Source organism: Larus michahellis, chromosome 10, assembly GCF_964199755.1.
Source record: "Larus michahellis chromosome 10, bLarMic1.1, whole genome shotgun sequence".
Lineage (NCBI taxonomy): Eukaryota > Metazoa > Chordata > Aves > Charadriiformes > Laridae > Larus > Larus michahellis.
In genome coordinates, this window is record NC_133905.1 from 184,265 (window position 1) to 211,728 (window position 27,464).

Below are 27,464 nucleotides of genomic sequence, written 5' to 3' on the forward strand. Positions count from 1 at the left end.
CGCCCCCGATTGGCCGTAGGGCGGGGCGCGGGGGGGAGAGAGAGGGGGAACGCGTGCGCGCGCGCGGGCGGGGCGGTGCCGGTGTGAGGGAAGCGCAGCGCCGCGTCGCGCCGGGCCGGTGAGCGCGCACGCCCCCGCCCCGCCCGTTTCCGTTCGCCGCCGCTCGAGCTCGGGGCCTGTGGAGCAGGAAGCGGCGGGAGCGAGACCCAGCGCTAGGCCGCAGGTACCGGAGAGGGGACGGGACGGGACTTTCCGCCGTATGGGGGGGGGGGGGGGCGGCTCACGGGCTTTCCCCACACCCCCTCCCTTCGTGGCGCCGCCACCGCCGCCGGGTGGGGCCCGCCCGCCGCAGCCTGCGGGCGGGGGCGGACGGGCCCGGCCGAGCCTCTCGCCGCCGCCGCCGCGTCCGGGCGGCATCGCGCGCACAAAAGGGGAGGGCGTGTGCGGCCGCCCCTCTGAGAGCCCCCGGGTTTCCGGGGCCGGTAACGGGGCCTTTTCCGGGCGGCGAGAGCGGGGGAGGGGAGGGAGGGAGGGGCGCGGCCCCGGCGGCTCCCCTACTGGAGCCGCCCGCGCCTCGCCCTCGGCGCCTGGGCCGCGGCGGGGACCCCGCTCCCGCCAGCTCCGCTGGAGGCGGCGCGGAGGCGGCGCTCTCCCCCCCGCCGGCACGGGGTGTGACACGAGTGGGCACCGGGCGGTGGGGGTGACCCGGCTGACTGGCAGCTTGTTGTGGTGACGTCACCCGGGCGCGCGGGAGGCGCCGACGCGCGGAGCCGGGCGGTGGGGGTGAGCCGGGGCCGCGCCGCCACGCGTGGGTCGCCCCGGGGGTTACCCACACACACACACCCCGCGCCCCCCGCCGGGCCGGGGGCGCCAGCGCCGCGGAAATCCCGCAGTCCCTCCCGGGTCGCGTCGGCGTTCAAACTTCTGGCCAGGGGAGAAACCGCCTTTCGGAGCCTAACTGAAAACTTTTAATTGAGGGGGGTTTGTTCGTTTGTTTTGTTTTAGTTTTTTTTACCGGAGCCGGTACAGCCTCAGCAGGCCGAGGGCACGCGGACAAGTGTGTAGGAAAAAGAGCTCGGTTCGGGGTTCAAACGGACCGTTAGCGCGATCGGCTTCGTGTGCCATGACAGCCTTGCCTTAGACTGAAAATTGCCCAGCTTAAAATTAAACGCTGCCTAAACCTTTTTTTGCCAGGAAAGCCATTCCTGCAGGGGCGAGAGGAGCCCCGGGACTACTTCAGTTGTCTGTGGGTCTAAAAAAAACCCCAAGAAACTTATTACAGAGGTTTATGGAGTTAAAGTTGTTACAGACTCAGGACAAAGTATTGTTCCCAGTCAAACGATGCCTTAACTACTTAGATATCCCTTGAAGTCTGTCTCTGCGAGGTGTCTGGAGCGGTGGGGGGGGGCGGGGGATGGGGGGGTGTGGGGGTGTGTGTGTTTGTTTGTTTTCCGTTGCTGCCTCATATCCAGCTTTTGTTTCTCTCCCGGTAGAGCTCACCTGTTTGTGGCAGGGAACCCTTCATGGGCAGTGGTTCCCACCCGCCCTTTCTGTATGTGATGCAGGATTTGGAGAAAACCGAATCCTAGGACCTGCCTAGGGAATGTTGGATTAGTTGTTCCTGGTTTTTCCCACAGAGCTTAGACTACGTAACTATTCTGCTGTCTACGTGGATTTTTAAAACATTTTCTAATTTTTATCTCAGAAATCTCAAAAATTAGTTTTTCTTGTCCTAAACGTTGTTTGTGACTCAAAGTATTGGTTTCTCCAGTAGCTTCATTTTGGAATTTTTTTTCAGTAGGGAGATATGAAGTCTCTCCCTCCCTGTAAACATTGTTCATGAAAATACTTTCTGTTGAAGGCTCTCCAGATGCACCTGTGTGCCCTCCTCCTGCCCTCTTCTGCCCTTACCCAGCTCTCCAGCCGCACAGCGCTAGCATTTCTTTTTCAAATAGGCAGACTAATTCTGGCTCCGATTTGGACCAAGGTTGTGCGTTTAAAAAAAGAAAAATTGCCATTAGCCTTATTTCATTTTAATTAGTTCACTGGAATGCCTAACAGCATATTCAGCATAAATGCTTGACATAAATTAATTTTAATGGGCGATTTGTGTCATTTAACACTAGAATATGTGCTTGTTGGTTTGGGTGGGTTTTTTTTAATAATTTCTCAAGACGTAAATGCACCTTCACACAAGGGGCAAAAGAAATTCAGTCGGAGAGCTCAACCGAGCAACTCTTATATTATCCCTCCTCGTTCACCAAACTCATGTTCTGGCTGAGTGCCACTGCAATTGAGCGCCAGAGGCGGGGACTTCTCCGAGCCAGGAATTGACAGTAAAAACATCCTAAATGATCTTAACTGCCACCAGGATGTAGGGCTAGCGATGGCTCTTCAGATAAGTAAATTCCAAATAAAAACAATTTGATAGTTTGGAGGCGCTTAGAAATATTGTCGCCTTTCCTCTTTTTTTTAGGTAAGTCTTGTTTTTCCTACATCTTACACTTTGCCTTTTTTCTTGCAACATATTTACATTGCCCCGAACCCTGATGGCTCCTCTTTACACCATTTCTGTGGTCCACTCAGCCCTAGAAATTTCTGAGCTTAGCTCCTACTTCCTCACTAGCCTATTTTATCTTCTCATGCAATCTCTCTGAAACATTTGATTCCCGGCTGCTGTGATATCATTAGGTTTTTTCCAAGTCTCCGCTCAGAAACTATCTTCTACCATTTATACTAAACTCTAATCTGGCTCACGTGTTATTCCACATCCGTTTAAACTCTCGTGTACTGCTCTGTTGTCTTACGACTTATGTTCAAATGCAGTTTAGCTAATGTGGAGGAAAAGTTTTATCAGTGAGTTTGAGGAAGTTAGCACGTCGATAAGGCTAGCCAGCATGCCCTTTACATCTGAATTGATCTGTGATGAGTCTGTTCTAGTAAACAAGTAGTGAGGGTGAAACCCTATAATACAGAAGAGTGCTGTGCAAAATAAATGCACCTAATGGCTGCTTACCTTCATTCCCAGGGATAGAGCAGTGCACGTGCGCACACCTGAACGCACAATGAAAGTCCTCTGCTCTTTGCCTGTTGGTGTGGTCCCTCTCCTGTGACACTGGGCACTGTATAAATAGCTATGTAGAAAGAAGTAGCTGCTTACTACTTTTGGGTTCATCTCAAAAGTAAGCACAAATATCTCAAAAGACTGCCTCCAGTACGCTGGTTAAATTACCGTTGCTTTAAGCCATTTTACACCATTGTTAGGTGTCCGGGTGCCTTCTGGTCTTGATGTCATCTCTGTTCCCACCTCATTCTGAACTGTGAACAAAAGCTACCAAAAGCATAATTGAAGTTGGTAGAGCAACTCTGATCTGTCTGTCCTCTTTTCTGTCATTTTCCTATCACCGTGTTTTCACTTGAGAAAGGCATTTGAGACAGTAAAAGAACTAAGGCATCCATAGACCACCTTTTAATTAAGATAGTCGCCATCCACTGTTGCGTACACACAACTAACAGCCAGTCCTCCGTAAGTGAATCATCTAATTAAACTAATCAGAACAAGGTTCACTGTCTTTCTCCGATCAGCCTTCATGACCAAGGTCCCTAGTAGAAGGAACAGATGGAGAGCCACTAATATACCGAGGAAAATTGGGCAGTACACCCACAATGAATATGAGGTCTTTCTTTCCTCAAGCTCTGACAGTTGTGGGGGTTTTGTTTGGGGTTTTTTTTTGTTGTTTTTAATCAGAAACAGGGCTGAATTCAATCTCTTTGCTCAGTTAATTAGCAGTGCTTTGCAACAATAAATAGTCCTGTCTCACCTGACCCTGTACTGACTGATTGAACTGCCACATTTGGAGCAGATCTCTAGTGTGGATGTGTACAAAGTGATTCCTCCTCTTCATCTTCACAGTTTTAAGGAAGGTTGTCTTTGCGTGTGTCAGTGGTTTGAAAAAACTAGCAGCTCTCCAAGTACCAGTTATCTCTGTTTGCATTCCTTGCTAACATTTCATTTTTCTTATATTTTACACCTGGAGGCTCTTTGTTCGTCACCCTCTGCCTGCTCTGTAGAAATCGTGTGAGGTGAGAAGGCTGTCTTACAGTAGGATCTTGACTTGGTACTGACAAAGTGAATTGGCTCATTTTTTGAACCTCAGTCCAAAAGCTGTTTGGAAAGGCTGAGTTCCATGTAAACCACAGCAGAACTAGGCTTCTGCGCTTCAAATTGAAAATGTTGTTGGGAGGATTTTAAATTATACTGTGGAATGTTGACAGATGAGAATGAGCATGCAGTTTGGGATAAAGAAAGTATTAGAAATAAGAATACAGCCTTCAGAAAGTTCAAGTCATGAAGTTGACTAGAAAAGTAAATAAGAATGTGGACTCTAGCAAGTCAGATGAAAAATACAAGGACCTGCCAGAAAGACTCTGAGCAACATCATACTAATAGCAAAAAAAAAAAAAAAAAATCTTTTCCAGGTACATGAGAAGCAAGAAGGGTGCTGGAGTCTGGAAGGCCAGTAGATGATGAAGAAGTGAAAGAAATATTTGATGATGAAGCCATCAGTAGAAAGCTAAATGACTTATGTGTATTCCTATTTACTGTGCAGGAGTCCAAAGAGGTTCCTATGCCAGAAATTCTCTTTATGGGGAACAGGACTCATTGGAAGATCTGTCTCTGCTTGAAGTGTCAGCAAATAAGTGTTTAGTGCAAAATGATAAATATAGTTGCAAAATGCCAAGACCAGATGGTGCTTGCCCAAGGGTTCCAAAGGAAACTCAGGGATGAGATGACGGAATTATTAATTATGCTATGTAACTTCTCACTTAATACCTTGAAGCCAGAGAAGTAGGAAGTTGGCTTACGTGGTAGCAGTTCTTAAAGATAGCTCAGCAGGAGATCACGGAGTTCAATGCCTGTTTTAAAAATAAATTCTAAAAAAAAATGTAAACAGATGGACTTATGGTGGGAGAATGTCAACATGACTTTTGCAAAGGAAACAGCACTGCTTAAATTTACTGGAGTTTTTGAATGACTTGACAAGCACAGAGAAGGGAAGTTTGGGACAAGAGAAGAATAGGCATCTGTGTTGCACCTGTATTGTTCAGCATACTCATAAATGATCTGGTGAGAAAGGTGTTAAGTAGTAAGGGAAGAAAAGACAAGAGCTGACTAAGAAGAACTGCAGCTCAGCTTTCTGACACCAAATTACAGGCAGTAAAATGTCAAATGAAATTTGTTCCAGATAAATGCAAAGTTGGGGAGGAAAAAAAAAAATCTTAGTTTATGCACCGTTGGGGTGAAGGTTAATTATTGCTACTTACGAGAAAGACCTTGTCATAATTCTGTGAAAATGGAAGTTTAGTGTTCCAGAGTGATCATATGATCACTGGGGCTTTGGGGAAAGGAATAAAGAAGAAAACAGAGGGATAGCATCATGGCTCTCAGTTCTTAGCATGCCGATTGCTGTGATTTTGCACAAAGCAAGATGGACTTTGAGATACAGTGCAACTGGAAAAGCAAGGAGGAGGCTGAGAAGAATGATCAGGGATAAGGAATGGATTCCATACAAGGGATGCTTAAAAAGATTTGAACCCTTCAGCTTGGCAGAGACATGACTGACCACAGTCTGGTCCAGATCAAAACCAACGGTGCTTTTCCTGCAGTCGGTACTGAGACCGCAGAGTGCAGCGCCACGAAGTGCTTTGAATGACAATGATTTACATGACTTCAGAATCAAACAGATTAAATAACAGAAGAAAATGCTATCAAATGGGCTGTTGAGCACAGAGATTAACAAAACTAAGAATACCACCAAGCTGGAAACTGAGAAAATACACTTGCAGAAGTATCAATGCCTTTGCTCCTTCTTTTACTCAGTCATCTGAGAACCCTGCGTGTGTCAGGCAGGGTGCTGGACTTGACGGGTGTTTGATCTGAACCGGTGCAATCTCAACCGATGTCTTGTGGTGGGAGCAGTGGGGGAGCACAGGTGAGAGTGTCAGCTATGGGTACAAAAAGATGGTTGTCTGGAAGATTGTGTTAGTATCTCTTGTCCATACATGCTTCTGCTGCCAGCTGCGGGGCAGTGGTGGGTGCCTAAAGACAGCAATCTCACCCAAGCAGAACCTGCCTTGGTCAGCATGTGGGTGCCCCAAGTTCTCTTTGACGTGCTGGAGGTGCCTGGGCAGAGAGGATACCAAGGAAAAAAAAAAATCACAAATGCAAAGCGTTTTGCAGATTGCATGAGTGGAAATCCACAGATCTGCTATAATTACCTCAATATTAAGCTCTAATCTCATTTTGTGTAAAGTAATCTTGGGACTCGGTATTGCATAAGAGAAGTGCTCTGATAAGTCATCATACCTGCAGATAACAAAGATCTGGTCAGTAGGGGCAAAGTAACAAGAATGTTAAGTGAGTGTGGAAGGACAGCAATGGCAGCCACAGGTCCTGAGGACAAAATACTACTTTCTGCCCCCGTTGTCCCAGCTTTGCCTTCAGCCTTGGAGACGGACTTGTCATGGTAGAGTAAGGCAGGGGAGAAGTGATGGAATTAGTCATCTTCCCTGAGTTCTGAAGTGGTGTTAATTTACTAATTATATAGAAATAGGGAGGTGAACAGCGTAGGGGTGAACTTTGCAGATAGTCAAGAACAAAGGAAACTTGCAGTAGACTAGGAGGACCTTCTTGCTAAGCTTGGTGTTTGCAAAACAGGATGCAGGGTGACAATGCTAAAACAGAGGGGTTTGCTTGCACATATTGCTGTTTTAGTTTTTAACAATTTTTGGCTTAAAAAAGATGTTTCAGGAACCTCCTTTTGCGATATTTTTCCCCAATCAAGTGTTGAAAGCTAATTAAATAGCCTGACTTGGAAAGGAAATGAAAGCATCTGTTTTGTTTGCAGTTAAAAAACAATGCAAGAAAGCCCTACAGATGAAATAGGAGAAAAGTAGAAACCAAAAGTAGAAAATACAAAACAGAAGCTCAAAAGCATGAAAAGTAACTAGGAGAAAAAAGGAGTTTGAAGAGAAACCTATGACTAAGAAATTATGGATCTAAAAAGTTGAAATGTGGTAGAAGGAGCGAAGCCTTGCTATGTGCCCTGCTGCGAGGCGAGGCCTGCCTTTGCTTTGAGCCTGGCTCGTCCCGTGTGCCCTTGTCCTTGCAAGGACTGAACGCTCAGGCCCCAGCCTTTCTCACTGCTGCTTAGGATCCTATTAGAGAAGTGTCCGTAGTCGTTTTCTTCCTTAGTTGCATCTCTTCCAGATCGCCCTTTTTCCAGTTCTGCCATGGTTGTTCTTCACAGGGACACTGTTCTATAGTTTAATCATCCGGGCTGCCCTGCTTTGAGTCATTTCCAGTTCCTTTACAGCCTTTTGACACGGGGAGGATCACAACTGCACACAGAGTCAAAAAACGCAGGCGGGCTTGTAGATTCCTACATCAGCTTAATGATTTCTGGTTTGTCCATTTTTTCCTAGTTCTTAATACTGGCGTTTTAATTTATTTAATTTTTTTTTAGCTCTTCAGAGTGTCGAGCATGTATTTTAAAGGAGTTAACTATATAACCCTAAAATATTGCCCTTGATTAGCAGAGATCAGTTCCTGGTCCATCGTTTCATAGAGGAAGCTGAATCTGGTTTTTACCTTGTGTATCACTTCACATTTATCTATCTCAAATTTTATTGCTTGGGCACAGGGTCTGTTAAGGTTCTGAAAATCATCACAGTAAGCCCTTGCCTTTATTACCTGAAGATCTTGGCATCATCAGTAAATTTTGTTGTATTGCTACTTTTCCTCGCTTTTTCAGGTCATTTAGGAATGTCGAGCTGTGCAGGTTGGTCTTCTGTGAGAGCTGAGCATCTCTTTCTGTCTAGTTTCCTATCTTTTGCCAGTTATTTGTCTGTACACAGGGAACTTCCCTGTAATCAGGTATTTTGATTAGCTCTTTAAATTTAAAAAAAAAAAAAAAAGTTGAATGGTATTGTATGCCTAATCTGGCCAGATTTGGTAATTGACACCTCTGTTTTGATATATATAATTCAGCTCTGAAGATCTGTGGCCTGAAAATAGGGGGGTTTTATATAATGTTTTTTTTTTTCCAGAAAGCTCTTTACATACTGCAGCAGTTAAAGGAGTTTGAAAGGATGCTAATATGCAGTAATAATGAAGAGAAGTAGGACAACCTTAATGATTATAATCCCATCAGAGTAAGACATCAATCCCAGGTACAATAATGGAATAAGTAACGAAGCGTTCAGGAAAGAATTAAGGCAATGTCACTCAACCCGGACTGGGGGAAATAGAAACAATTAGTGTTAATTGTTTCAGTTTGGTTCTTAAGTACAGGTGTTCATCTTAGCCTTCGGTTAGCACTTGACAGTAATTGCACGTCATTTTCAGTGAGAAACGAAGCCAGTACAAAATCAATACGGTTCCTATTAAATTTAGTAGAAAGAGGACAGCTTTAAAAGGCAAGCGGAGACTCCAGTGAATCTGTGCTTAGTGAGAACATGAAGGAGTTACCTCTTGGGCTGTATTTCTTACCAGTCACCTGGAAAAAACACAAAATACCGGTATGAAGAAATTTGCAGAGGCCAAGTAAATGAGGAAGTGACAAATAAAACCGGATCGCTAATGCAGAAAATGTAACTTAACTGCTGGAGCAAGAAGCATGGCAGGGGATTCTCTGTTATCACCTGTTTTAAAGTCAAGATCATCTGCACTTGAGTTAATGCAAGGAGTGAAACGTCTACCGGGAACGACCAAGCAGCAGCGTGTTTGCACTTGAAACACAGCTCGGGGTGTGTTTCTCTGGTACGGTGCGAGGGGATAGAGCAGCACACGCTTGTCAAAGCGGGGCGCTCTCTGGGACGCAGCAGTGGCCCTGCTGCCTTTAGGGCTGCGATGGACGGCGTGGGACGGGAAGATACGTGGGCTTCCAAGGGCCCCCCTGGCTGAGGCACTTCACCGAGACACCTCTGCCACTTTGTTACTCCTCACGCTAGGAGCAGACAGCTGGTAGATATCCAGATGCTACTGTCAAAGGTGTAAAGGTATTAAAAAAAAACCAAAACCAAACACAACTCTGTGCTAGGATGCTTCAGTCTGGAAAGTCTGTTGTGTGAGAAGCAGAAAGAGGGTGAGTGAGGTAAATGTTCATTCGCTTTCCATTTCGGAGTTAGGAGGCGGTAAAAGAAATTAATAGGGACAATCTTGAATTTGAAGGAAGTGGCTTTACACACAATGTGTAATTAAGCTGTGGGAACTCCCTCCAACAGGATGTTGTGAGTGCTGGAAGTTTACATGGGTTCAAAGGGAGTCTGTACAAACTCATGGAAGAGAAATCTGTTTGAGGTTACCAAATTCATGGGAACAATGTCTGACCAAAGAAGCTCCTGAGCTGAAAATGGTTGGAGGACAGAGAGCATGGAGGGGGAGGCTTCTTGGTTCTTTTTCCTCTTATGCTTTTGTGTAGGAATCCACTCCTAAGCCGGTCCTGAATGCCAGATGCTGAGGTGGAGAGACTGAAGTCCCAAGGCAATATATCTGGTTTTATGTGTGTGTAGACCTGTAGTGAGGGGTGATGTATGAGTCTCTAGATGTAGCAAATATAAGTTTAGCTGCAGGGACAAGTTGGTCCCCTGGTCAGTGTCCGTGCTGGAGATGCTTGCGGGACACAGTGCCAGGTATAGAGGGTTGCACAGGTTATGGCTTGGGTGTTTTAGCAAAAGATCATTTGTCTTCTCCTTGGAGTGTTTGATTGTGCTGAGGCGTCGTTCCTGTAAAGCATGGGTAAAGTACAGGGAAGGAGAGTAACGCAAAATGTTTTGCTCTTTCCTGTGGTGGTTAGAAATCGAGAAAAATTATCAGAATCCAAAGCAATTTTCTTCTCTGAGAGTCAGATGAATTGTATGTTGTCATACAGGATTTATCCTGAAGAGGAAGGCAAGGGCAAAGGCTGTAATTTGATAGGATGAATCCAGCTTTGAGGCTTCACATGATATATCAGATTAGATGTACTGTGTCCACATGACACACAACACGGATCTAGTACTGCCTGCCGATTCAGGTTTCCTCAAAAACTTTGCGCTGGCAGGCTTTATGCTGGATGAAGTATCTCCTGCCCTGTCCCAGCCATCTTAGAGGCGGCATAAACAACACACTTCTTTGCTTAACTGAAATGTATTGCTTATTAAACACCAGTTTTGTACTTTTGGATAACTCTTGATGACTGTATAAAATTCATCAGTCATTAAGGGTTCACCAGGGCTGGCACTGAACCAATGTTGTTAAGACCTAATGCAGTTAAGCTGACGCTGCTCCTGCTTCTGGTGATGTGGTACAAAGAGGCTTGAGCTGGTTATTTGTGGAGTTAGCTGAGACCTGGTGAGGTTTATTAGCTAAGGTTGTAACACAGCCATACTGCTCCCCATATAAAGCTGGCTCTGGAAATGTACAGCTATCTTTGCAGAGCACTTTTCCTAAACTAGTAAAACTTGCCAGACTTGAGCATGGTTAACACAGTCTGAATAAACTGCGAGTAGAAAGCCGAATGCTCTGTTCACCCTGTCCAAGGACCTTCCTGAAGGACCTCTGTCCAGTATTTTAATCCCATTGGATACTACACTGACCTCCTGTGTCATTTTTTCAATTGTGTTTCAATCTTATCATAGAAATCTTCTGTTTCACTGTGGATTACATTTAATGTGCAACATCAGTAGCCTGCCCTGTGCTTTGCCAGCTTTGTGACTTTTTGAAGTGTTAAATTTCATATATAACCCTCCAAAAAAAACCCAGCAGATATCTTTTTCTTACCAACTGCTCCCACATAGCGCTGTAGTTGGAAATAGGTCTGTTTTGCAGTACTGTCAAACTGCTTTATGTGCTGGATGCTGCAAGGAATATATAGTTGTTTCCCAAAGGCCTTGTTAGCAACGCTTTAAATAATTTGGCTTATCAATTTATGAATGCAAGTGTCCACAGGCAAATTTGCACAGAATTAAGTAAATTTCAATTACTGAAATAAGATGTGTTGACTGTCTCCTTTATAGTGGTGACTGCATTCGTGTTTTTAGTGTTTGTATTCCAATGGCTTGTAATTGAACTGTATTTCTACCCCAGTAATACTTGATTTCAAGTTGTACGTGGTACCAAATGAGTGTGGTCACTCTGAGCATGGAGTTCATCTGGCTTTCCTTTCAGTGCAGCTGTACAGATGAATTCTATTCTGGGTGTCTTCAGAAATAAAGACAATAAATAAGTGGTCACTTGCAGCAAGTTTTGATGTATGTAGTTTTTCCACGATCTTTTAGGAACGTTGTAGCAGAAGCATGGGTTATATCTTAACTCCTGTATGTGATCAAATCACTTTTTCTCGTGGTAGTTGTTTTTTTGGTTGTGGTTTGTTGGGTTTTTTTTTACTGTTATTGCAGTTCCATGGCTGTTTGCTACCCGTTTTGCAACTCCTGTAAGAGGTGAATTGGGGTCATAGTTTCCTTTACTTCACAACTATTGCTATTTAAGAGCATAGCCCATCATGTATGGGTTATGTGGGGAAAAAAAACCAGCATGATAGCACACATAGGCTTATGTATGCTCAAAGGAGCTGATTCGAGGTAGCATGAATAGCATTTCGTTAGTAAACTGCAGTGTTTCTGACATTGTTTATACATACTTTCACTAATGAAAAGCGTCGTGGCAAAAAAAATATTACAAAATGTATAGTTGCTGACATTTTCCACTAGGACTTTAGTGGAGGATAAGGTTGAGAAGCTTGCCTCCTATCGGCAACTAAACAGCTGGGAGATGTGGGAATCCTGAATTCTGCTCTAGAGGAGGATGGATTTGAGTGGTTACGTCCTTCTGCCATCCTCCTGGCTTGTTTGCCTGCCCACTCCCTATTCTCTGCTCACAGTCTTTGGACCATTTCCCCCACCCAAATGCTCCATATTCAGTCTCAGTTTCTTCACTATCTGTATACAGTTGCCCTAAAAGCAGACCTGTTTGCTTTTGGGCTCGTCTGCTTTCTGCTCCAAACTGTTTTGAGATTCAGGTAGTTCTCAGTTTTGATGCCAGACCTTGCTGAACAGCCAGAAGAAAACTGTGGGAAAAGCGCGCTCATCCATGTTGTCTTCATCACTGCAGTCTTTGGGGAAACTCATTCCTCCTCCCCCTCAAACTTGAATAAAAGTTGAATATTTTAAGAGTAAATTCAGGTCCTGGCGCAGAGGCAGTTCTCCCCTGTGGTAGGTAGAGGGCAGGGCTTGGCTAGTCGGGATGGGGGATGCTTGAGCAGGTTTGGTCTTCTGGTCCCTGAGCCTTGCTCATGTTCCTCCTGATGACCCCAGGGCAGGGCTGACTGAATGAAGGGGGAAATGACGCAAGTGAGAAGAGTCCCAGGCTATAATTCGCTCGATGGCCAACTGTTCAATTGCTGAGTGTGGAGGAGTTAGCAGCAAAGCAGTCTTTACAAGATTTCAAAACCCTTGCTTTCCAAAATTTTGGTTTTAAGGACTTCAGCAAGATTAGGTGAGAAAGAATTTAAAAGGTGTTTTCCCCTCAACATCAGAAACATCATTAATGGTCCTGCTGAACTGCTTCTGCTGAGTTCTTGCTAACATATGCAGTAATCCAGATCTTTTTTGACAAACTTTATACAAAGGATTTGCCCAAATGACATAGCAGGCAATATAAAGTTGGTAGTAGTTGATTGGTAATTGACATGAAATCTAGTCGGGATACCTATGCGACGGTAAAAGTCTGTTTCTTCCACCTTATTACTTTCTCCAGGATGAGATCCAGAGCTAAACAGGCAAACCTGCCATGTTTGTTACCAGCTTATCCAACTTCAGAATATCAACAGCATGTCCACAGTTTCAAACTGAAAGAGGGTAGATTTAGATTGTATATTAGGAAGAAATTCTTTACTGTAAGGGTGGTGAGGCACTGGAACAGGTTGCCCAGGGAAGCTGTCAATGCCCCGTCCCTGGAGGTGTTCAAGGCCAGGCTGGATGGGGCTTTGGCAACCTGATATAGTGGGAGGTGTCCCTGCCCAGGGCACGGGGGTTGGAACTAGATGTTTGGGTTCCTTCCAACCAGAACCATTCTGTGATTCTGTGGTCCTCACTCGTGCTGTGTGGCCTTGGGATTTGCAGGAAAGGAGGCACTGGAAATGTTGTTCCTTGGAAAAATAAATAGCGTGCTGAAGTGAAGAGGCAAATTCCATTGCAGTAAACAATAATACTTAGGGGGGGAGTACATTTAAAACAAGGACAAGAATATTTTCCCTATTTCTCATTCTTCTGCAGTATTTGCTAGATTCTCTTAACAAGCAGGGCTTTATGCTGCCTGAGTCTTGGAGCCTCACTGCACTTAGAAATAGCAGCCTCACGTAACAAGGATATTAGTGTGGCAACTCAGCAAACAGGAGCTCCTTGTGTTGTAACCTCCTGTGATGTTAGTGGGATTGAGTAAACGATGTCTAAAGCTCTTGTAATACCTGTGAAAGGCACTGGCCTAGGTGGAGGAAATGTCATAATTTAATTTCTTCCATTCAGATGAGTCACTGGTGTCATATTGTGAGAGTTTCCACTTCCAATCTAGCAGACTAGCTTGTTTTAAGAATCCTATAAATGCAAAGGTGGGAGGAGTGGCTCATTTAAGAGTAGGAAAAATTGCAGATCTGTCATCTTGCTGCAGAAAACGGCACAGATTCCCCTAGATCATCACTGCAGCCATTTCGTTACACCAATTGGGATAGAATATTTCTTGACCAATGTTCTGTCTGCATCATCAGTGATGCTGTTCCAGCAGCTTTCTGTATTTATTGGTCTGTCCCTGCTCTATGCATTGCATAAAAGGATGAATGTGTTCAGTTACAGTGAGGTAGTGGCAGCTTGGATTTGGTCTATTTGTAATATCCTCTTAGGTAGCTTGTATAGTTTTTTTTACCTCTAAATGTAGACACATACTCACTGGTGACAGGCAGTACTGCAGCTAATACTAACTTGCACCTAATGTAGGTACCGTACACCTAAAATGAAAATTGCTAGCAAAGTGCTTTTTGATTCTTCTCAAAACACCCTGCTCGTCCAAATTTCATGTATTTCCAGGCTTCAGAGTAGTTGATTAAGAAAACCAGAGCATGTCAAAATGCAGCAGAGAGACCCAACTGCTGTGAATGTGTTGTCCTTGTGATATGCAACACTAAGATGTAGCTCTGTTCTAAGCAGTCAGGTTTTTTTCTCTGTTGTGCTATGGAGACGTTGCTTTTCTGAGTATTTGCCAGACCTCAGATTCCCTTATAGCTACCCACTGGATAGGAATGTATTTATTTTAACTACAAATAATTAGCTAAAAGATGATCTGCACACTGAATCCTCTAAATTAGGAAATTAGTATTGTAAATATGCTTTGTGCATGGATTACAAGGTACTGTTCCTGTGGCCAAATATCTGCTAAAATTTGAAGAACAAATTGGGGGTTTTGGACAGGTGGCACCACTAGAACAATTTCCATATGCATGGAGACCTTCAGCGATACAGACAAGATGAATCTGTTACAAGAAGAAAGTTGGGTGCAGGCCCAACAGCAGTGTTCCATCCTTGAACATCCACGTGTTGAATAGAAGTGAAGTATATTGTTCAGGCTGCGAGTAAGGGTTCAACCTCACCAGTAGAGAAGAAACTTCAAGTACCATAAAACTGTAAAGTCTGTAACCACTGATGTCAGGAAGAAACCAGCAGTTGTGATGTTTGGTGACTTCCTTCCAAGGTTGATGGAGGGCTCTATCCAGTGATCAGACCTGACATCCTGCGGTGTCTCTGTCTACCCAGCATTTATAATTTGAGCTGTTTCTGAAAATTTGTTGAGGTCCACAAACAAAGTAGCCTCAGCCTGTGCTGGATGCCCAGGGGAACGATTGAGGTAAGCAAATCTAAAGTAACTCCTAGGACTTTGGAGGCAAGTGGAAGCTTCAAAGATTTAAGTGGTCATCTTTGCATCCATCCTGAATTGAATTTTATACAATGCATTTTTTCCAAGGACATTATGCAGAGGGAATTCTTCTGTGGTAACGCTCTGGAAGGTGAAACTAAAGTAAAAAAAATGAGGATGCCACAGGTCACCAAGAAAGATAAGGCTTTTTGTGAGCATCGTGGCAGGATCCTCTAGAAGTTGGTGTTGAGGGAGTTTTAATTACCTAGATGTTCGATGTACTAGATGGAAGGGACTGTTGAGGAGGTTTGAGATGTCCTGGTGACCGACCTGCACATAAAGGACTGTGAGCAGGGGAGAGTCTCATGGGGTGGATCCTCGGCAGCTGGAGGGAAGCTGAAGGGCACCGTGATTGACAGAGTGGTCTTTCACGTTAGGTCCAAATAATGTCAACAGATCTCAGGGAAGATTCAGGCAGGGAGAGTTTTGTGAATATCTCTTTTTCAGGAAAAAGATATTCAAATAAAACTCCTGAATTTTTTTTTATATATAATTTTCAAGCTGCGTTGTTGGTTTTTTTTTAGGGGAGGGTTTATAGAAAGCACTACATTAAACAATGGCTTTTTTACAGAATTGCAGTTTTCTTGTAGACTTTAGGCATAAGTATGTAGAAGCCCAAAGCATAAAATGAGATTCAACTGTCAAGGGACACTTTAAAAAAAAATTTCTAGAGTGACGGAAGTATTTAGAGGAAGATAAAGGAAGAGCTGATCTGAAAATCCACAGTAAAAGACAGTTATCCATAGGTGATACAAAAAAGGTCACCTAACCTAGGTGCTATTGCAGGTAACACAAGTGATCAAGGGTCACAGCCCCAGCCGCTAGCACAGACGGGAGGAGGAGGGAGGGTACTGAGGAAGGACGGGTTATCCCATTCCGTCATCTACCTGTTTTGTCTCCAGTGTGGTTTCATCAATGGCCTAGATAATTATCTGGGAATCATAATTATTAAACTTGCATCTGAGAGAGGCTATGATTAAGCTGGAGGACAGAACTGGAACTTGGAGGTAGAATAAAACATCAGCCAGCGGAAGGTTAAATAAAGGCATGACAGTAGAACATTCAGCTGTGTGAACAGAGAGCAACTTACTATGTAGCAGTCCTAATGGAAAAAATGTGGGAGTTATAATGAGTTAAAAGCTGGATGTATCAACAGTGTTGTCTTCTGGGGAGGAAAAAAAACCAAACCAAAACAAACATATACTTCCAGTATGGTGTTTAAGCAACAGTATATCCTGGAAGATCAATAAAATAATCCTTCGTCTCTCATTAATGTTGGTAAAGCCCTAGGTGAAATACTGGATTCAGCTTTTGGTCTCCGTGCTTTGGTAAATTTATGCCAATTGGACTGCGCCCAGAAGGGAGCAACAGGAAAGTCTAGGAAATACGATTTACAGAGAAGGCTTGAATAAACTGGAATTGTTTTGCCTGAAGAGAAGACTAAATGAAGGCATGTATTCTCAACTGCACGCGGGAAAGGGAATAATCTATTATCCTATGCCCGTGACAAATAGGATAAACAGTAGCGGGCTTATATTACATCAAAGAAGGCTGAGGATACACATTGGGGGAAATTTTCTCATAGTAAATATTGTGGAGCACAGGAGTAAACCTTCCTTCAGAGCTTTTGTAGGACTCAGCATTACAGTTTTTAAGGACAGATTAGATAAAAATGACAGTAGGTAGAGCTCGTAAGCAGTTGATCTTGACTTAGTACAAAGGACAGATGATTTCCAGTTCTGTAAAAATCAAATATTACCATTGCTAGAAAGTATTCAAAACTGTCCAAAACCACTGAAAGAAAAAACCTTTTTAAAGCTTGGATCATTTTAAACCTTCCACAAATGTAAAAATAACGCCAAATCCCAAAGGTGGGGGGGATGGGGGGATGTATACACTTGAGTGTGTATACATATATATTCAGAAGGTGACAGAAGCTCATTTTAGAGATAGATTTGGATTACTGGAGCAGTTGTGTCTGACAAAGCTGTGGTCTGTAAGTCCTTGAGCCCTTGCTGCTTGATGGGCTGAAATGGTCCCTTCTCTGCACCTGGAGCAGAAGTATAGAACCTCTGTAATATCCACTGCTTCTTCACTGTCTCATAGTACTACAGATTGCTTTTAGATGGTTTGTTTTACCTTTTTATTTAATTTCACAAGGCAAGAGAAGAGGCAGAAAGGAGAAAACATTTTTGCTGTGTCTTTTAATTCTCTTCTGTGAGACCTTCTCCCCTTGCCAGCAGCCCAAGTCATCCTCATAGAGCTTTGTACTGGGATTGTCATGGCAAAAATTAACTCACAAGGGTGCTCCCTCTGTGGTATTTTGGTCATGCAATGGTAGGTATTATGGTGGCGTTACTGTTTGCTCCGTTGCCAGGAAGCTTCACAGGATGACTAAGCGGCTTCCCCTGGAGTGCCTTCATGTTATGGAGAAGAAAGTAGTTATGGCGCTGTCCTCATTCCAGGCCCTTGTAGCCAGGTCCCTCCCTAAATCTCTGGCCTGTTCCTGCAGTGGTCACAAATAAATGCCTAGGGAAAAGAAAGAAGAAAGCAGGCACATATATAGTGCTTCCCAAAGTACTCTCTCAGCCTCAAAGTAGTTTTACTATGGAGATTTTCTGAGAGATGTGGTTTCTGCATTCTTTAACACACGTAGGAGGCTTCTTCCGTGTACTTGCCCCGTCTCCGTTAGGCCTGTATAAATTTCTTGTTGGAGTTCCCAAGGCCCATTGCCTTCTGGTGGGCTTGAAACCTTTTCTGCTATCTTTGTATTACCACCTCGCATTCGTTTGTGGGAAGTGATGATGAACAATCAATACCTATCCATACTATTTGGGCCACTTGTTACTTTGCAGAAATTTGCCAAATCCAGCACAATCATCTCTTTCAGTCCTACCCTGACTCTAGGCTTTCACTAAACCTATTCAAGATTTCATAACATCTTTCTGAGGCCAAAGTTGCATGTGAGCAAGCCATGGATTTGTACAGTGGTCGTTATCGTTGCTCTGGTCCCTTCCTAGCAGTTCCTGCTATTTCATTTTGTTCTTTTTGACTGCTACGTTTCCAGGAGCTTGGTAAGTTCATGTTTCCAGGGGGCTTGATACTTGAGCTGATATATTTCTCATGAAATGTAACCATCAGCTTAGAGCCCCATGTCATCAAATTTGAAGTTTGGACAATTTTTCTCCTTGTGTGCATTATTAGATATATATTTACAGTGAACTATCTGTAATAACTTCATATCGTTAACAAACTTACAGCTCATTGTTCACACTGGTTTCTGTGTTGCCAATATCGATATATTGAACAGCGGAGAGCTGTGTGGAGCATCATGGTGGTGTCTCCCTCGGTGTGTCCCCTTTACTTAAGGTAAGCTGATAACAGGCGAAATAACCTGATAACAGCGACGTCCAGGAAAGTGGATTGAGGAGTGGGATGCGTACTTCCAAAATCCGTTGCAGTGTGGTGGTTGTAATTCGAGGGCCAGGCTGGGTACCTTGAGATCCTTCTGTTGGTGCTCTGACGTGGCAGCCGGGTGCTCCGCAGGCCAGCTGACTTCCACACAGCTTCTGGCACTTTGTAGTTGAGACAACTAGGCGTGACAAGAAAACGTTACTTCCCTCAAATTGAAGCTTCTCTTACTCGGTTACCTAAAAGACACTTTTCAGAAGGTGCTCTAGGACAGTGCTGCTTGCTCACTCGCTACCTCTGGACGTTTCTATCCCAACCTTTAGAATAGGTAAAGAAATGCTAACCCAGGCTGCTCTCCTCTTCTTTCTATTAGTCTTGCACCTGGTGTCTCACCAGTGTGTTGTCAAGTCCTGGGGAATGTTTTTCTCAAACAGATGGGAATTTGAACTTCTGTGGTTCCAAATACCTGTCTGTGTCTCTAATGGGCATGTAGACCCAATTCAAAAGTTCTTATTAATTGGAAACTTAGCGGTTGTTAATTATTAGCATCTCAGTTAAAAGCTGCAGCGGAAGAATTAATAAGTTGTCATTTTGTTTTGCAGCTATGGCAGCCATTCGAAAAAAGCTGGTTATAGTGGGTGATGGTGCCTGTGGAAAGACCTGTCTGCTGATTGTATTTAGCAAAGACCAGTTCCCTGAAGTGTACGTTCCCACTGTCTTTGAAAATTATGTAGCAGATATCGAAGTGGATGGAAAGCAGGTATGTGTACACTTCTGTAACAGTCACAGTGAACGTGCATTTATTCAGAATAGCGTGGAGATCTCCACCACACTTCTTTAATAAGTGGTTAGTACACATGCTTATGTTGTAAGTATATTTTTAAATATTAGACATGTTCCTGTGGAAAAAATATTAGCCTTGCTAGAACCTGCTTATATCTAGTGTCTGTTTAACCAGACTATTTCTGACCTTACACAAGTTGAGACTCTAAAAAACATACAGTTATTTCAAGTAAAATGTTACAGTAGGTGGGAGGGGGTGGAGCAATTCAAAGACGCCTCTACATGTTGAGGACACCGTGCTACTAGTCTTTGGAATTGCATAGTGGAATCCCTGTTTTGATAGGCACCTGGTATTGTGATTAACAAAGACTAGTTCCTGGAGAGTCTTTTTTCATACTCATTCCTGGCAACATGCAGGATCCTCTTCAGAAGAGATGACTGACAGGCTTCAAAGGGGTTTTTGTAGTGTACATCAGCATCATCTGTCCTACCTGACTGAAGAACAGGTGAATTCTTAGTAGCCAAGCGTACCCAAAGCTCCCTGAGCTTCATTTTTAGTTTGTAGTTCAGTAAACTAATCATTAAAATATTTCCTCTTAGTTTTAAATATTTTGAAAATACATTTTTCAGTCTGTGTGACCTCTGAGTCCTTGGTTTTTCAAACGAGCAAACATGCCAGACAACTGCTCTAAGAGGCAGTTTTCAGAAGGCTGCTCTCTGGACACTGGATAGGGTGCCTTCTGCATTTACGTCACACAAGGCAGTGTGTGATGTGTAAAATTGTCACTTTCCAGGGTCCTCCGGAAGCACACGAAGCAGCAACTTTGCACTTTGAAAGCTCAACTATTTTCAAACCCTTTTAGGAGCCATGGCATATGTCTGTTTTGTTACCGTAACCAGGCAGAGCTGACCCGAGTGCCGTGGGCTCTCACACCAAGTATGTTTTTGGTGCTGACGGTGTTGAGCTTCCCTGTCTCGCCCCTTGCTGCAACATGTGCCCTTGCTCTGGGTTCAGCTACAGTCAGAACATCTTTCAGTCAGTTCTGGTTCAGATGCAGTGACAGATTGATTGAAACTGCTCAGTTTTGATACCGATTTAAACAAAAACTTTATGAGCTAATTTTGGGCTTTGTATTACATTTGATTTCCTAATCATGTTACAGGCAGGGATTGTTTGTGATTTTAGTCGTGACAGTTCGTGCTATTTGAGTCTAAAAAGAGCTTTTCTCTCCCATTATATGGATGGGTAAAAAACCTTGTACTTTTAGACTAATATTAGAGCATGTTTTCCCCCAAGGTGACAGTTTCTGCAGTTTCTGTATTGTATCTTAGACTCTAAGGACTATTGTTTAAAATATGTATGATATCCATTTCTCTCTCTTATCACCTAGTCAGTTGTTCCCCTCTGCCTGAATCTCTGCATCTTTAAATGGGTTGAACAGAGAGTCATGCCCTATCAGCTGTATGCAGCCGGTATCTAAATAAAACTTGCATGAGCAGCTTGAGCAGTGCATTTTCTGTTGTGGAAATGTCAGCTGAATTTTTTTTGTAACGAAATGACATACTTTATCTGAGCACTTTGTCTTCTGACAACTTGATTACAAAAGTTTGTAGGAGAGCAGTACTTCAGACTGTTCTGTTTGACAGCCTCTGTCTTCCTAGAAAAGCATTACCAGAAATGTTCAGAAGCCATGTGAAGACAAAACAGCAATGGTACGAGATGCAGGGTTTTTTTTTTAGGTAGAGCAAAGGAGCTGATTCCAGTGTCATGTGAGGGAACCCTTAACAGACATACGTGTAAAAAAAAAAATATGAACGTTTGCCACAAAATTCACATTTGTAAATTCAGAGGTGACTCTGAGAGGAGGAGTATTTCTGACTGAAATACGGAAGAATTTTTTTGTATATGTGTGCAACTAAAGCTTTTTGATGTGTTGTATCTTCACAATTTAACTGAACAGTTGCATTACACGTTCAGGCTCACATTTGGGTTCTGGTTCTGCCCATTTGTCTTTATCTGAGTTGCTGTGGACTTTTTTCCTGGAATTTTTGAACATAAGAGTTTAAAGAAGGAGGAACCCACTCCGTTGCAGAGGCAGATGCATCAGAGAATCTCAAGCAAGAGTATACCTCAAGAGCTTTATTATAGTTCCAGCTGTAAACCAGTTGAGAATGTGCATAATCCTAAAAAGCATATACTTAGACAGTCTACTTTCACTGAAAACTAGTATTTCTGGAATGCTTATCACAGAGATTCCCAGCCCTTTGGAGCCCATTCCCATCAATTCTTCTGTCTTGCTTTTCTGCTGATAGTTTTTATGTCCTTTCAGAGAATTGACACTGGTCGTTGATATAAAGAAGTCTCATAAGCTGCAATCAGTTGATTTTTGGAGTTATGGAATGTAATAGTTCTCCTGTCAAAGCGGTTTGTCTTGTAGTCTGCTCCTTTTGAGTGGTGTTAAGTTAAATATTTTACGTGCTACTCGTGGGTTACTAGCTTCTGAATCAAAACTTGCCTGGTGATCTGGCTAACTGCCTTGATCTTTCTCTGCAGGTTGAGTTGGCTTTGTGGGATACAGCAGGACAAGAAGACTATGACCGACTTAGACCGCTTTCTTATCCAGATACTGATGTTATACTTATGTGTTTTTCAATTGATAGTCCTGATAGTTTAGGTAAGTAGATCACTAACTGAATGAGAACTACGGCTCTGTGTCGCTGTATTCCCCTTGGAAATCAGGCTGTAAAATTTATTTTCCTGTGAATTAAGATCTTAAAGGAACGTGTGTTGTTCAGCCATGCCAAGTGGCATTTTGAAAGCCTCGTCAGCACACTGCGTTTACCCAGGGCTCTGCTGCATAGTTCGAGCAACACTTAGGAGGGAGGCAGCTCCCTGGCCCAGATCAGCACCCTCACCCCGGCAACGTTGTCTGCTGGGCCAAGGCACGTCCTGGTGTGCCCGTCCCTTGGGAGGTGCTGCCTTGGTGACCCGAGCAAGCAGGAAGGCTGTGGCTGCACCCTCCTGTGTCCAGGAGCCCTGTGGGTACATAAAGTGTCCACTGAGTAGCATGGCCCACCCAAGGTTGGATTTTATTTTACTTTTTTTATTTCTCCTTGAAAACTGCAGGTTCTTATACACTCAAGACCACACTATATCTATGAAAATAGAGTAAGGTCCTTTCTCTGTAAATGAGAAAGCTAGCTTTGTGTTTTCATCCCTTCCTCCCCCTCCTCCCCATTTATTCAAGGGAGATCAGCTTGAAATGCTCAGAGTTATTGGTCCCAAATAGCCTGGGGTTTTTTTGCTCCCTGCTTGGTGATTTCAAAACATGGGCTAGAACCACACTGGAGGGGGGCTCTCGCACTGGTGGAAATCATTGAAGGCTGGAGACTGATACTCTCCTAGCCTGCTTTCCAGTGACTGACATCTGCTTCTCGTGGAGAAAAGAGAAGAAAAGAGTTGCCTTATTTATGATTTCTGAGCTCCAAAAACATACGTTTCAAAATTCTGTGTATTAGATGGGCACCTCTTCTGTGTGCAGTCCAAGACTGAAATCTTCACTGATTGATTTATAAATCTAATGCGTAGATACCGACGTCTTTGATCTCACAAAAATGTTTTTGAAGAGGGTAAGGAGCCAGGAGATAGAGGTACTTTTATTCCTAAGAGTCACTGTCTCTGGGGGTTTGGTTTCTGTCCCTTTAAAATGGTAATGACTCCATCCATCCAGTGTGGTCTCCTAAACAAATACATAGTAGTAGCACTTTATTAAGCAAGTGCATTTCTGTAAAAATTCCCTTATCTGCTTCTCACCAGTGGGATTTGTTCACTAGTGGCTATTTGTGAGGTTTCTTGTTGGAATGCAGATGATGTTAAGTTAGATCTTCAGGCACATGGATTCTGTGTGTGTTTATGACCAGCTGCACTCCGACAAGAACCTTCTGTGCAGTGACCGACTGGTACTTGTTTGTACCTGGTCAAAACTATGTCCATGCATTGGGCAGCTCTGAGCCAGGAAAAGTGGGAGATCCCTCTGCTTTGTCTGTTGATGACAGGTGTCAAATTATTTCAACTGATGCTCATAAATGGGAGACCAGCTCTCTCTTAAATGTATTAACCCACTGAATCCTTTGGAGTTTTCTGCTGCCGGGATGATCACAATCACTGCTAGCTCTCCTGAGGGAGGCTTTTTTACTACGCCTCTGCTCTATCTTACGGATGAACACTGCCTGCCAGAGTTGTATATTAGAGAGAAACAAGAACGAGACACAAAGGAGGAAGCACAGAAATGCAGTTAATGGAAGGATTAGTCCTGAATGGAGCTGTCACAATGGTTGAAAAATACCATTCCTGCCACAATTCACAGGAGGTTTGACTAAATGAGCAAACAGAACATTCCTTAAGATGTTCCAGTGGCGTTAAGGTCTGACTGGGGTAATGTTTGATAGCTGCTCAGTCTCATTTCGTGCCTTGCCTCTGAAGGGTAGTGATCGTTGGGTGTGAAAGTGTCTTTTTAGAAAAATCAATGCCAGCTTGGTATCTGGGAAATCCTGATCTCTCTCTTCATCACTTCCACCTGATGCTGTGTTTAGAGACATCTTTCATTGTCTTTGTCTCCCTCCAAAATGCTTTGAGGTTTAGCTGGCAGCGGTGCTGTGGTCATGCCCGGTGTGGCTGTTAACAGCTACGTCCGAGGTTTGAGCCGTGCTCACTTCTCCTGCCTGTGCTACTGCCTGGGCGGCTGGAGAGCCAACAATGGACCTCACCTCCTGGAAACAAGATGGGTTACTGAACCCTGGAGGCAGGGGGAGATGGGCTTAATTAAGTCAATTCTGATCTTGGCTATTTTTTCCTCGCGTCCTGCTCACCAGTATCGGGGCACCTGTGTCCCTCGGAGCAGTGGAGGGAGCCGTGAAGTGCCAGGCGGCTCCTCAGCTGTGCAGTGTCCAGGGCCCTGCACGCCCTGAGCACGCCAGGTGCGGCTGCAGAATTGCTGGTTTGGCTGTAGTGCAAAAACTGGCTTCAAGATGCCTGTCAAGTTGTTCTTTCAAGCGAGAAAACAATGCCATAACAGTGAACGTCTCTTCAAAAGCTGAATGGAATTTCATGAAGATAAAAAGGGTTATGTAGCCTGCAGGTACATCCACCAGTGAATCTCAGATGTCAGAGCTGCGGAAAGCAAAGCTGAATGCTTTGGGCTGTTCAACTTTCTGCTATATAGAATTTATCGAGGTTCTGCTTTCAGAAGCCCTCAAGTCTTCCATTCACAGCTCCATTTAAATAAAAGTCATGTAGGGAAGTTATATTAGGAGGAAAAAGTTTCTTGTATATAAGTGCAAATTCATTTGCTGCAGATAGGGAGAAATGGCAAATCTGCAAATGACTTAGACGAAGTCTTTGTTTCTGTGCATCTGTAATTAGTGCATAGAACAACATTTCTGCTACAGTTAACGGGAGAGTTTGCAGTGGTTGTTTGATGTTGCTTTTTAAAAGGAAGAAGTGATGTAAAAATTTACACTTCAGTGTTGTGCCCATCTTTAGCTTCTGGAAATAAATGAAGTGTTTCTCCTGAAGCAAAATTTTCCGTAACTCTCTACTTCAGAATTCTGCATGCTGTTCTTTGAAGTACCTTATGCTAACACTTGTCAAGTAGCTACTGAGAGATGTAGAGGAGCCCAGAGTTTAGGTGTCCTTCAGCCTTAAAAGTTATTGTGGAAACACTCGTCTTTTTTGGTAATATTAAAACAGGTCTATTTGCTTCCCAAATTAAGACTAGAAAAAAGGGCGTCAGTGTGGATTAGCAAGCTAAAACTACTCAGGCAGCTGGTGAAAGCTTTAAAATAAAACTCTTCACAGAAGTGGGTTTCAGTACAGACGTAATTCTATTTTCTTATTTTTATTTTTATTCTTTCAGAAAACATCCCAGAGAAGTGGACCCCGGAGGTGAAGCATTTCTGCCCCAACGTGCCTATCATCTTGGTAGGAAACAAGAAGGACCTGAGGAATGACGAGCACACAAGACGAGAGCTGGCCAAAATGAAGCAGGCAGGTTCCTTTTTGATAGTCTTACACTAACTGAAGGAAGCGAACAGTGGTTGCACCAGAGCATTAAATGGGCACCCGCAGCTTGCTGCCAGCTTCCTATGGGCTGCATAATGAATGCTTACCCGCGACAGAAACCACAAAGTATATACTGCCTTTAATTGAGTGTTTCTTTTTTTTATATTTGGAGATTTAATTTTTAGAAAAAAGGCATTCTCAACAATGAAAATGGCTATATTGGGTTACTAACAGTCAGATGCTCTCCGTGCTGGAGAGCTGGATCTCTGAAAGGGATTAATTAGGAGACAGCAACACATCGAGTGCACGCACACTCAAGTTGTTCTTTATTTTGTATGCTCAGGATGTGAAAGGAAATGGTTTGATTAGTAGGTGTTTTGAGGTGATAACCACAGGTGCTGTAGCTCCTTCCTGAGCCTGTCACTGGGTTTCATTTTCAGATCGTGTCTGAAACCCCCAGCTTGGGTATGGGACTGCAGAGACTCCGCTCGGTCCTGGAATTTTTGCTCCTGTTGCATAATATTTGTTTTTATACAAATACTGAGGCATTAATTTTGGGATTTATTCATAGGATTTTGTGGCAAAGAGTTGCATAAATGTTTCCTCTGAAATAAGCACTCTTTTGTTCAAGTTTCAAAGGGTCCTGCAGCATTTAAGCTCAGAGGTGTTAGAAGACTGATCGTGTCCTCAAGCACTGGTGCAGTATGCGAATATACCTCTCTAATCCAGGCCGAGATGCATGCTGCATCTTGAGAAAATAACCACGTTTTATTTTAAAATTGCCTTTGTAATTTAAAGGGTCGATCTCAGGGGAGCAGTGAATTATTAATTATGTGCATTTGATCCAGATAGCCCTTTGCGTGGGTGGGGAAGAGAAGATGGGGGTGCGCATCGGTGTGGCTTCGGGTTGAGCTGACCTGTTGCTTTTGCGCTGTTACAGGAGCCTGTCAAACCCGAAGAAGGAAGAGATATGGCAAACCGCATTGGTGCATTTGGGTATATGGAGTGTTCGGCAAAGACCAAAGACGGTGTGAGGGAGGTTTTTGAAATGGCCACTAGAGCTGCTTTGCAAGCCCGGCGTGGCAAGAAAAAGTCCGGGTGCCTTCTCGTATAAAGCGTGGCCAGAGGAAGATGGCCAAAGCAGCACCCTGCACTTGAGTAATTTTGAAGTGCTGTTTATTAATCTTAGTGTATGATTACTGGCCTTTTTCATTATCTATAATTTACTTAAGAGATTTAAAAATCGAGTCATCTTGCTACCAGTATTTAGAAGCCAACCATGATTTTTATAACAATCTGCATCAAATTCATCTGTGCACCCAAGGTTAACCTCAACATTCCTCTAACAAACCTTTTCTGCACTCACAGGATATGCCAGGCGCTAATTGAAGACAATTCTCTATCTTCTTTCTTCTCTCTAGAAAGAGAAAAAGCTGTCAACACAGAGGATTGGTCTGTAACTACTTTATAACTAACGTCCTATTCTAATTGAGTACAACAGTTACGTGGCTGTATGTGGAGTCGAGCGTAGCTTCAGTGCTATCACATTTAGGAAGATCTGATTTTCATGGCTCAGTGGTGTAAAACATTAGTTTGAAAATGTGATCACTCTGAAATGACCAAGTCCCATTCAGCTAAGGAAAAGTGAGGGTTCTGTGGTTTCATGTTAGTTACCTTTTAGTTACTGTGTAATTAGTGCCAGTTTAAATGTATGTTACCAAAAATAAATCTATTTACCCCAGCTTAGATGTAGTATTTTTTGTATAATTGGATTTCCTAATACTGTTACTTGTAACCTCTGCGTTAAGGTGTTCTGGGTTTTTTAAGAAACTGTATTTGAAAATAAAGTCCGATGGAAAGCAGCTGATCCTCTTCCCCTGTTCATTTGTAAGAGTCTGACCCATTTGAATGATTTGAGTGGTCTGCACACCCAGGAGTTTTTTCCATGACATGCTGTAGGGATGAGAAAAGACAGCCTGCTCACACTCAAAGCTTCTGAACTGTTCAGTTGCCTTAAGTTCATTGCTGGACCCAGTTTAAAACTAAGAAAAACAAAAAATGAAACTTTTTGTGTAAGTTTGGTTACCATGTAGTGATCAGACTCCTAACCTGTGAACTTCTTGCTGTTCTGCAGCCAACTAAACTCTTTCTGTATTTTCATTTTTCCAACAACTAATAGAATAAAGGCAGTTTTCTAAGCTCCCTGTA

General features: G+C 43.5%; 1 protein-coding gene across 1 annotated transcript; it reads left to right on the forward strand.

Moving 5' to 3' along the window:
- The first annotated feature begins 6 nt into the window (after nucleotides 1-6).
- Nucleotides 7-27,464, forward strand: RHOA (ras homolog family member A). Its single transcript, XM_074602643.1, has 5 exons — nucleotides 7-223; nucleotides 19,015-19,172; nucleotides 21,750-21,870; nucleotides 25,111-25,241; nucleotides 26,197-27,464. The coding sequence occupies exons 2-5, from the start codon at nucleotides 19,017-19,019 to the stop codon at nucleotides 26,368-26,370; spliced, it is 582 nt and encodes a 193-aa protein (XP_074458744.1). The 5' UTR covers nucleotides 7-223; nucleotides 19,015-19,016; the 3' UTR covers nucleotides 26,371-27,464.

Coding starts and splice junctions, on each gene's coding strand:
- RHOA (XM_074602643.1), top strand. CDS start 19,017: ATGGCAGCCATTCGAAAAAAGCTGGTTATAGTGGGTGATGGTGCCTGT. Junction 21,871..25,110: donor TGATAGTCCTGATAGTTTAG/GTAAGTAGATCA, acceptor TTATTCTTTCAG/AAAACATCCCAGAGAAGTGG. Junction 25,242..26,196: donor AGCTGGCCAAAATGAAGCAG/GCAGGTTCCTTT, acceptor GCGCTGTTACAG/GAGCCTGTCAAACCCGAAGA.